Raw genomic sequence first — 10,481 nt, forward strand, 5'->3', positions numbered from 1 at the left:
TATCGCCAGCACTACGCCTGCATCTCCCCTTATATTTTTTTCTGTCTTAGGTCCCCACTCGCCAGCCTTCTATCCTCTCCTCTTTCCCGAAACGGTGAAGCTTCATCTTCACCGATCCCAGTCCATTCCATTCTACTTTTTTCTTCTTTCATTCCCCACACACTGGTCATACTCATGCAGGAGACCCAACTTCACCCTGCACTTTTATGAATCCCTCCGCGCATGACAAGACCCTCGCAGACCATCATCCCAGACCCCAATTCGAACTATCCCCCCTCGACTCCCGCAGGCAGAACGACAACCCGCACAATTACCGCGACTCAAACTTCGACCCATACTTTCGAACCTCCCAGTCCCGCCCCACCAACCACCAGCCCACTTTGCAGAACAATCAAGCCCACATCCAAGCATCTACTACGCATCCTATGAAGAGCACAGTAATGCATCAACAGCAGCCCCACTCCGCCGCAATCGCATCAATGCAGTCCTATCCGCCTGGTTCCATGGGCTTCTCCAACATGCCGGACACGCAACAGTCAGCTACCTCGTCTTACCCACCGCAGCCCAATGGTCATCGTCACCTGCCCAATACTATGTCACTGCATCAGCCCCAGCACAACCAGCATCAACAACCCATTCCGCAGCACCCATCCCACTCGCAGCACCAGCCCCCACCACCGCCAAGGTCTGATGTTCAATCGAAGATGGCCCCGCCTCAGCACAACACCATGCGCAGATTCCTGTCGCAACAGAGACCGAATCAGCAGCTCAGTGGAAAGCCCTCTGACCAAGTCACAAACGTCCAACAAAGCAATATGTTGCCTCACATGCCGAAAGTGCAGCCATCACTGCACATGATGCCGCAACCTGGTCAACAAGTTCCGCCTCGCTTTCAGCAGCATAACTCGTCCCATATCCCGGGCCGTGTATCGAAGGGAGAATCGATTCCAGCCGTTCCTCTTCCGATGCATCCAGATCCGGTCCAATCGTTTCAGCCCAATCAAGAAGTCAATGAAGGCGAGCGTGGCTTCACCTTCAGTCGCCATGGCCTGTTTGATGAGTTCTCTCATGAGGAGCATCCCAATCCGGTTGGATTGCACCCTTCTCATGCGTCTCAAGACACTGATCAGGGGAATACACTCGCGGGAGTGGACAGTATCACTGGTCATTTGGGAATGCCTGGCGTCGCTTCAATCTCGAACCTACCTATTCAAGGCATGGCACCGGGCCAGGCTGCCCCTCTGCATGGAGTTCCAGGCTTTGGGGGTCCCACAACTATGGGTAATGCAGCTATCAGTGGGGGAGCATCTGAGATTGCTGAAACGCTTGTACTTGATCGAAAGGGGAACCCGCATCAGCGAAGAGTCCGTCCTGTGGCCCGGATGAGAAATCAACAGATGTCTGAATCTCAAAGAAAGCAGCGGCACAATGAACACACACGTGCGAGCCGTTCGCGAATTGATAAGGGACTTGAGCGCCTGAAAAAGACGCTTCGGAAGGTCAAGCCGCAGCTGAAAGTGACAAAGAAAGCTGACGTTTTGCAAGAAGCTGTGAAAATGATTAAAGAAGGGTACAGGCTGCCTCCCACTGAATCTGATGATGAACGCGATGAACCACCACAAGAGTCCTCGTTATCGGTATAGCACGGGCTTGGCATGTGCGTGTAAGGAATTCAAAAGGGAATTCAGCAGAGAAATTGTGATGAGAATGACGTGAGCGGCATTTTTCTTTTTTTGTTCTCTAAATTCTACATAGTGTAGTTATGTTATGTTTTCATGATAATGGTTTTTGCTGATGTAAATCACGAGTTTGATACGTTTGATGAAACTGGTTCATGCATTATTTCCTGCGATGTTACTGCGCTGTGCAAGCTATATAGTATAACCCATGCATGATGGTGTTCGGGTGACATATTTCGGAAGGAATTAATCGTGGCGTTTGAAAAGAAGGATGTCAGGAAGGTGGCGCTGCAGGAAGAGAGGACTTGCTTGTTAAATGGACTACGTGTTTCGGCCAATGTCGTTATTTCTACAGTGCGTCCTACGAGGCTCGTGAGAGTGATGAGACATGGTCATTCGAAACAGGTCTCCCGGGCAACGTCAAAGTCTTGATGGGAGGGCATGTAATGATTAAAGGGTGTATCAACCTGTCTTCAAACACGAGAAGGTCGTGAGTCTGTCGAGGGCTGAACCCCGCGAACAGAAAGAATTCTAAGATACAGTCGCTAGATGGTACGGGCGTCGGGAAGAATGCAAGTGATTGTATATGTCAATAATAATCCGATTCTCTCGACTCGCACGACCGATTCCAGAAAATGAACCTGGAGCGTACACGGACAATAGTCGATAAAAGTGACAAAAAGACAGACAGTCTGTCAGAAAATCGTCAGATTTGGGGTCTCCGGACTGGTACAACATGGTCACAACGGCCTCATGTAAACATACGGGAGATAGATCAAAAGGGCAAACTCATGTAGTCCTCTCTGGCGCGAGGCACAGGTTCCAATGCACCGCAGTCGAGACGGGTTGTACGATGTCTGTACTTTGGGCGCACGCGGTGGCACGTTCCACAGGGTGTGCCTGCACCTACTGTCCCAGGCATCCATTCTAACGAGACCACAAATTGAAATGAGGTATGGTGCGCATGAGTGAGACATGTCTAATTTTTGCGGACAACCTAACCAGCCTTCATTTCATCAAGAGGCGAAAGGAAGTCGATATGTTCAATTGCGGCGACCGCATACGTCTACCCGCATTAGCTGGCCCCAGACGTGAAACACTAGAGAACTGGGCACAGTAGCATCGGTGTGAATTGATTTACCGTAGGCGATTGATGTAATAGTATTACGATGGCAATTATGGTTAGCAATGACCAGACCGCGCAGTGTATGGGCTGAAGATCAAGGCCCAGTATCTGTATCACAACTTGATCCATGAGCTTCCATGTGCACTGATATATGAAGCGAGGCTTCATGTCACGAAGGCCATGGCAATTATGAGCTACCATACAGTACATGACCGATGCGTGGGAGTTGTTCAATGTGTGTTTGAGCGATGACAATTCATCCAGGGGCGGGTCTTGTAAGAAGCGGGAAGAGACTCATAGACGGCGTGGCATCAGTGATCACGGAGTGACTTTCTACGTAGTTCCCAGGGCAGTAGCATGATTTAATTCTCGCGAAAGCGTTACTTGAGACCCAATCATGTCTCGAATGACATGTTCGCGTCAAATCACATCACTCCACGCATGGACCATCATGTTAACGACAAACGGAGTCATCTCGTCCAGGCTTGTCTTCTAGGTCTTTTCGAAGTCCCCTGTTTCTTTCAAAACAAGCGAGAATGTTTCACAGCACGGTGTACACTACACGCAGGATGACCAAAAAGCGAGGACAAAACAGAGTCGTAGAAACGGCATGCGCGGCTCTCCATCCGTGATTCCTTCTCGGTGAACACAACACTGAGCGCAGATGTGCGAGTGACGCGTTCCATTCGCCATTGAAGTCCCTCGCCCAATTTGTTTTGTATCAAATCAGAACTGTTCATTCATCTTCTCTTCATCATCAACTGCTCCGTAACTCTTTGAAATTTTTGCACAAAGTGGGTACAGTCGAAAAGCATGCTCATGGCCATTGAATTGATATTATCTCATTGGAAAGCATGTCAGTGGTCAGCACGTTTTGAAGGCGCTCTCAGTCATTGACGTCGCAGCCGACTTTTGGGCCAACACTTGAATTCTACACAAGCGATTGGGAAAAAGAGTGTGGTCTGCATGTTCCCTGGCGTCCACAGCATTCTTGTTGAGGGAAAGACTTGGGAGGGAGCCACTAGGCACTTGTTCACCACGTTGTTACTCCTGTCAGTGACGTACAAGTACTGAAGGTTTGATACGCCGGACCTCTTGTGCAATATGCTTCTCTCTCGAGAACATCATGATGGACGTCGCCCCCTTCATACCTTCGAATACACTGTAATGCTCATGTCACATTATTCCCTTGAAAAAAAACGTGTCCAGCCCAGGATGAAACGTGTACACCGATCTCTTGCACGAAAATTGCATAAATACATCCCCCCAATCTCGAATAAAAGCATTTTCGACACTGTTTCCTTATGCCACCGGGGCATCAGCCCTCGAGGGCGCGCGCGGGAATCCAAATCCAAAGCCCCGTTTTGAAAAGCAAAAAAAGGTTTGGAGCTATGCGACAATATCCGGACGAAATTCGCATATGACCGCGAAAAACCAAAAGGTACAGAAACGTTCATCGACAAATCTTGGCGGCAAACAGAAAGAACGGAGAACGCATTGCCTACGGTAGTTACATATTTAAACAGAGAAACATTTTAATAGCAGTAGAGGTATGGTATCATCTTCAAAGATGCCTCGCGGTAAGCTGTTATCAGGCTTCGAGAAAGGTCAAATTGTGGCTATGAAAAGGGAATGCATGAGCATTCGGGAGATCGCTCGAACACTCGGCAGGTCTCCCGGTGAGGCATAAAACTTTTGCAAGCCCCCAAAGCGGGTTGACGCACAGAAAAGCACGCGCATCGCATCAAAAAGCAGCAAAAAGCAGACAAGACTGTTGCTTCTCGAGGCAAGCAAAGGTGAAAAATCATGCAAGGAACTGAAGCTGTGCCTTGATTTTGGGATTGGTGTTCGTCGCATTCAGCAGATCTTACGCATAGCACCTCACCTCAAATATAGAAATCTGCTGACTCGTCCACAGATGCTGGAAAGGCACAAGGTTGCCAGGTTGGAGTGGAGCAAGAAAATACTGCAGAAAGGGAGTTCGTATTGGCGCCAGGTTGTTTTCTCAGATGAGAAAAATTCAACCTAGATGACTCGGACGGCCTGGCTTCATATTGTCACGATTTACGGCGAGAGGAGAAGGTTTTCTCCATCAAGCACCAAGGAAGAGCATCATTGATGCTTGGGAGTGCGATCTCAGTTCACGGTACGTCTCATTTGGTTCGTGTTGAAAGTACAAAGGACTCTACGCAGTACTGCAGTGTCATGGAGGAGGACCCGCTGCCGTTTGGCGCTGATAATTTGGGAGAACAATGGACTTTTCAGCAAGACGGTGCCTCTTTCCATCGCTCTAACTACACAAAGCCTGGATTGATTCAAAGAACGTCAATTTTATTGGATTGGCCAGCCAAGGCCCCAGACCTGAACATCATTGAGAACGTTTGGGGTCTGCTAGCTCTGCGTTTGTATGCTCATGGGCGCCAATTTGACAATTTAGAGGACTCTGCTGATTGCATTATAGATTGTTGGTGTTCTATCACAGAACCATGCCTAGGAAAGCTTTACGATTCAATTCCACGTCGCCTTGTAGAGGTATTGGAGAAAAAGGGCGGTCCGACAAGATACTAGTTGGCCACAGTAAAACTGTCAAGGTACTGTACCTTTTGGTCTTTCGCGGTCATATACGAATTTCGTCTGGATATTGCCGCACAACGGCAATTGATTTTATGCTTTTCACAAACCGGCTTCCGATTCGGGTTCCCGCGCGCGCCCTCGAAGGGTCATGCCCTAGTGGTGCCACGAAACAGTGTCGAAAATGCTTTTATCTGAGATTCGGGGGTGTATTTATGCAATTTTCGTGCACCGTACCTGGCACTTTTGCAGTCTTGTAAATTTGAATAACATAGGCTTTTGCATGTCGGTCAGCATTGATTTGTCGAAGTAGCAAGACCTAATTAGTGCTTGTCATTTCTATGTTGGCGATAGCACTGAGATACAGCATTATTGAAGTGTAACAGTCTAGGGCAGACGCGAAGGATGCATCTTATGATACGGTGTACTGTGGAGACCGGATCAAATTGTTGGTGCTTTTCTGGATCCAATAAGGCACATTTGCTCGCAATCAGACAATCAAGCTGGCGATCTGCCGATGTGCTGAAGTGTATCTTAGGTAGACTAGACACACAGGACTAGAGATTGACATCTGGATTCATTGCCTTTACCTCTGCTAGTGTCTAGGGTCTACACTACTTGGTGTGTAAGTAGCGACTAGTCTGCGAACTGAAAATACAAGAACACCTCAACCTCAAAAAGATTCTTCTTCGCCTACGACTTTTGTCATGATTGGCTTCTTTACTTATACAGAATCACTATGTCGTTTTGTATACAATCCCGCATTTTTAGAGCGAAGGACAAGTGTAGTACAGGCAAGGTCAAATGGCATCATGCCTGACAGTTGAAATACATTTCGGCGACAGCTTCGCGGGAGTTGCATCGCATCTAGCCGCCGCAAAGATATATCAGCCTCCCGCTATTCTTAACCAAAACAATAATTTAAATTAGAAAAGTACTTCTTATTGAATTATTTTCCTGTAACGTTGTGGAAACGCGCATTGCGCATGCAGTAACGTGCTGCCAGGAGAGCGTTTGCCCAATCAAGCTACGATCAAAATGACATGTCGTTTGGGTTCGGTCGCCCATAAGTAGCCGTTTTGACACAATTCCTAACCACGGCACACGATAGAAAGCTGTATTCTTACTTAATTCTGCGGTAGTATCACGGGTATCCGCAGTGCACGATGACTAGCAGTCAACCTCCGTTGTCCGCGTGAGGTCACCAACCTCCTCGACCTCTCACCCCGCAACGCCAACCAGGATGCATTCGAAACACGAGCTTGTTGAGCATCCTGACGAACAAGCACGAGCTCATTCGCCTCGATCTCACGTTCTAACCGACGCTGTGCCGCAGAAGCTTCACGAGCCTCCTTCTCGGCAGCTGATGCGGCCCTAGCTACTGCCCTCGCTTCCAAATGATCCAACACGTGCTGACTAGTTCGTGAAGCACCAGCCTTGGTGTTTAGTGTACCGTTTTCGGCAATAGCCCCATCCGAACGCAATAGATTACGGGTTCGGGTGAAGTTCTCTGTCAAATCCGCAAAGCTTTTAAAAGCGGTATGAAAAGAGGGAGTCTTCAATATTGGTTATATCTGCAAGCTTGATAACCTCGGGAACAAGACGTTTTCGCTTAGGACACTACAAACCACAGCTCAAGAAGCCATTCGCAATATTACTGTAACTGAGAGCTCTCTTGTATGCATTGTGCACCATTTCGCGCAGTGTATACACATCATTTCATCCCCGCACCAGCAGTAGTCAACACGCGTTCGTTCAAGGTATTTCGTAAGTATGTCTTAAACGGGGAGAATATGGAATTGTCGAACACTTGAGTGCGATGACTGGTATGTGAGGATACTCTGATATATATGACCATCAAATACAGACGTCCGGTGTTTGTGTTTACTGACTCGACATCTGAGCCATGTAGGTGCGTGCAGCTACTCAATTTTTTCGGGGGTTCGTGTTCGTATTCCGACCTTTGCTAGTCGAAGCCAACCCGGCACTTCGGTACTTTCAAAGGGAGGGTGCAGGGTAAAAAACTTTAAAACTCAGTGACGTAGAAGATAACGTAGCGAGGTGCGGGAAGGTGTCACAGCAGCTCCACGGTCATATTTAATAGGTGGGCATGTACACCTAGGGATTCACACTACAAGGACTCTCTTTTCGAGCGACGTTATCCCGTAAAATCCATTGAACGATGGGCGTATTGTCAAATTTTGTTGCCATAAAATCGTTAAGGGCCTTGTTTGCGGATGCTTTTGTGAATGCATTTGCCATATTGGTATTCCCTCGGACTAGGCCGACTTGAGAGATTTCGAGAGAATGGTATGCTTCCCTGACAGCAGCCACATCGATCATTAGACGCCTTTCCGTTGTACTTGAGCTTTTGGTGATTACATCGAAAAGCTGTTTGGAGTCTGTGAACATTTTGAGTGATATTTTCGTCACAAACAAGACTTGCAAGTCATGACGAATCACATACGCAGCATCAAATTCGTCACCAAATGCATAAACTTCTGCTCCTAGTATCGATCTACCCACAAGTTTCGATTTTCTGCTTGAGTATTCGAGGATATGGGCTTCATTATCTTTGTCACATAGCAGAATAATGAACCCCATCTGAGACGTGAAGTCCCGATTGGTGCCGAAAGATACGTCCACATACACTCGTATGTGCAGTGACGCTTCGTGCAGTATACCGAAACCTAGACTTTTCTTAGCAAATTCGATGGCCTTATTGAGAGATCGAACATCGTTAATATCAATTTTTGTTTCTGTGACTTGTGCAGACTGATTGACTTTAAGTAAATGCCTGGTCTAGAGTGTGTGACCCATGCCAAGGCAGCTCTGCAGCTTCGAAATAGAGCAAATGAAGCGTCTTCGGGTATCGGGGCCATCTTAGAAACGTACTCAAATTGTTGAATGTCGATGGTACCAGCTTCTGATCTTGAAATGTTCCTGCCAAAGAAATCAAGGATTTTCCATGTTCTCGGTTTGGATTCAAAGTCTCGACTCAATTGACTAGTAACGGATGCGAAGGCCCCATCACCAGTCCCTAAAGTGTCATCAACATACACTGCGAACATACCAAAGGCACCGCGTTTTTGTCTGCTATGCATACGGAAGGGTCCCCTTGAAGAGGGAGAAAGCCAAGTTTCTCTTTTATGTACCGGAGCCAATAGTCTCCACTATCGCAAAGTCCGTAAAGAGGGCGAAGAAGCTTCAGTAACTTATCCTTGGTAATGCTGAAGAAAGGCACGTCATCTTGCTTTGGTCTAACGTATATTTCTCGGCTCAGCTTTTCATCACTTTGTCAGTAGGCTTGAATTACTTCATCACTAAAAATCATGAACCCCTTGACTGCAGCTAACGATACCAGCATACGAATTGAACGCTGTTGCATGGTTGGGAGATTATGGACTACAAATGCCTTTTCCGCATCCTTGTGCCCCTGAACGACATAGCGCGCTTTTGGCTTCTCGTCAGATGTTTCTGATCCCTTCAATTTTAGAACAAAACAACGGCCAAGTACATTTGCGTGCTTCGGTACACCATTGATGTGAAGAGCCTGAAACGTTTTTCGACTCAGCAGTCCGCATATTTCTCTTTCTTTGGCAGTGCGGAACATTTCGCTTTGGGCCCTGGGGTCGTGATTGTCTACAACCTCAGTCTAGAGAATCTCTGTGCTTGAAGTACCAAATGGAGAGGGTTCCATTTCGCTTCCATTGTGTCCGTCCATGATCCTACGAAGATCTTGGATGATATCCGCTCGGTCAGTGGTTTCTACACCGCTTTCATTGGCAGGGGATGGAACCACATCTTCTGCAGTAGAGTTCCCTCTTTCTCCATAATACGTCTTCACTTTGGCAATAGAAAAACGTACGCTCCTTCCGTCGACATCAAGATGAACTACCTTTTCCAAGACGTCGAGAACTCGGTACGGTCCGACCCACTGTCTAGGAGTCTCTCGGTATACAAGAACTTCATCTCCAATTTTTGGTGAGGACATTGATGCGGATGGCGTGTTTCTCCGTAGAGCTTGTGTTACCAGACTGGATGCTATCGATTGAGAAAGTTCGTTTATTGCAGCATGAATTACAGTCATTCTTTCCATTTGCGACGGGAGTTCCATTAGTCGTATAGGCATCCGCCGCATCACTCCAAACGCTAAGAGTGTCGGCACAAGGCCATTAGGGCCTGCAGTTTCGTTTAGGACTCTCACAGCGATTTCCAGTGCTGCGTCATTATTGATGTTTGGGTGCTCCCTGGACACATTCATGTATATGCTGCGGAGAAATGAATGATATCTCTCGCCAACACCAATGGAATTGTAACTCTCGACACTGGAAATCTTCAGTGATATTCCGGCTAGTTGCGATAGGTTGCAGAAGCGATTGGAGACAAATTAGGGTCCAGAATCTACATGCAGTTTTACGGGATGGCCAGTGTAGCGATTCGACCAGATAGTCTGGTATACTTTCCAGATCTCTTCGGAAGTCTCAGCGTTGAGAAATGCAGCAGCATTAAACTTTGTATCCCTATCCACAATATGCAGGATAAGTTTTCCTTCAACTGTAAAGAGATCGCAATTGCGACCGAACTCTGTTAACAGAGTTCGGTTGAATATGATGTCATTTTGTGGACGCGTGACACCAAAGCGACTTGGTCCCTTATCCATTCTCTAGCAGACGTCACAGCTCCTCTCACTATCATCCAACTGTTGCAGAATCTGTGGGAAATTCTTCCCTCCGAGATCTACGCAATATTGCAAGAAGCCTCTGCGAGTCAGGATGGTAAAAGTGAAAGTGGCACTTTCGCAGCTCTGGGAGAGTAAACAGAATATCAGCTTGGACATTCCAGACAACGAATAAATGGCCTTGACTTCTTTTGAGATTCATTTCCTATTCTCCGTCCCGTGACAACATGCGGTCGTTTGCAAGGCCGACTGAGTCTTTGAACGTGTCTAAAACTTCAAGTCCGAAAAGCAAAGGAACGTCTACGTTCACTACTTCTACATCAAATCTCAGAAAACATTTTGTCACCAACTGGAATGCGAATCTCCAGAAGTCCTATGCCTTCGAATTTCCTGTCGCCCAACTTATAACGCCTGCGTCCATGTC

General features: G+C 47.3%; 3 protein-coding genes; all 3 read left to right on the forward strand.

Moving 5' to 3' along the window:
• The window catches only part of CHC_T00006463001 (hypothetical protein), a 318-nt gene extending 108 nt beyond the window's left edge, over window positions 1–210 (forward strand). Inside the window, exon 1 of the mRNA XM_005719054.1 lies at window positions 1–210. This exon is cut by the window's left edge and continues 108 nt beyond it. Coding sequence (XP_005719111.1) covers window positions 1–210 — 210 coding nt within the window.
• Window positions 211–222: 12 nt separating this feature from the next.
• On the forward strand, window positions 223–429 carry CHC_T00006464001 (hypothetical protein). Its single transcript, XM_005719055.1, has one exon. It carries the CDS (start codon window positions 223–225, stop codon window positions 427–429), a length of 207 nt encoding a protein of 68 aa, XP_005719112.1.
• Window positions 430–440: 11 nt separating this feature from the next.
• Window positions 441–1,823, forward strand: CHC_T00006465001 (hypothetical protein). XM_005719056.1 is given in 2 exon segments: window positions 441–1,643; window positions 1,644–1,823. The coding sequence occupies 1 exon segment, from the start codon at window positions 441–443 to the stop codon at window positions 1,641–1,643; it is 1,203 nt and encodes a 400-aa protein (XP_005719113.1). The 3' UTR covers window positions 1,644–1,823.
• The last annotated feature ends 8,658 nt before the right edge of the window (window positions 1,824–10,481 follow it).

The sequence above is a fragment of the Chondrus crispus genome, genomic scaffold (assembly GCF_000350225.1).
Source record: "Chondrus crispus Stackhouse genomic scaffold, scaffold_42, whole genome shotgun sequence".
In the NCBI taxonomy this organism is placed as follows: Eukaryota; Rhodophyta; class Florideophyceae; order Gigartinales; family Gigartinaceae; genus Chondrus; species Chondrus crispus.

Coding starts and splice junctions, on each gene's coding strand:
- CHC_T00006464001 (XM_005719055.1), top strand. CDS start 223: ATGACAAGACCCTCGCAGACCATCATCCCAGACCCCAATTCGAACTAT.
- CHC_T00006465001 (XM_005719056.1), top strand. CDS start 441: ATGCATCAACAGCAGCCCCACTCCGCCGCAATCGCATCAATGCAGTCC.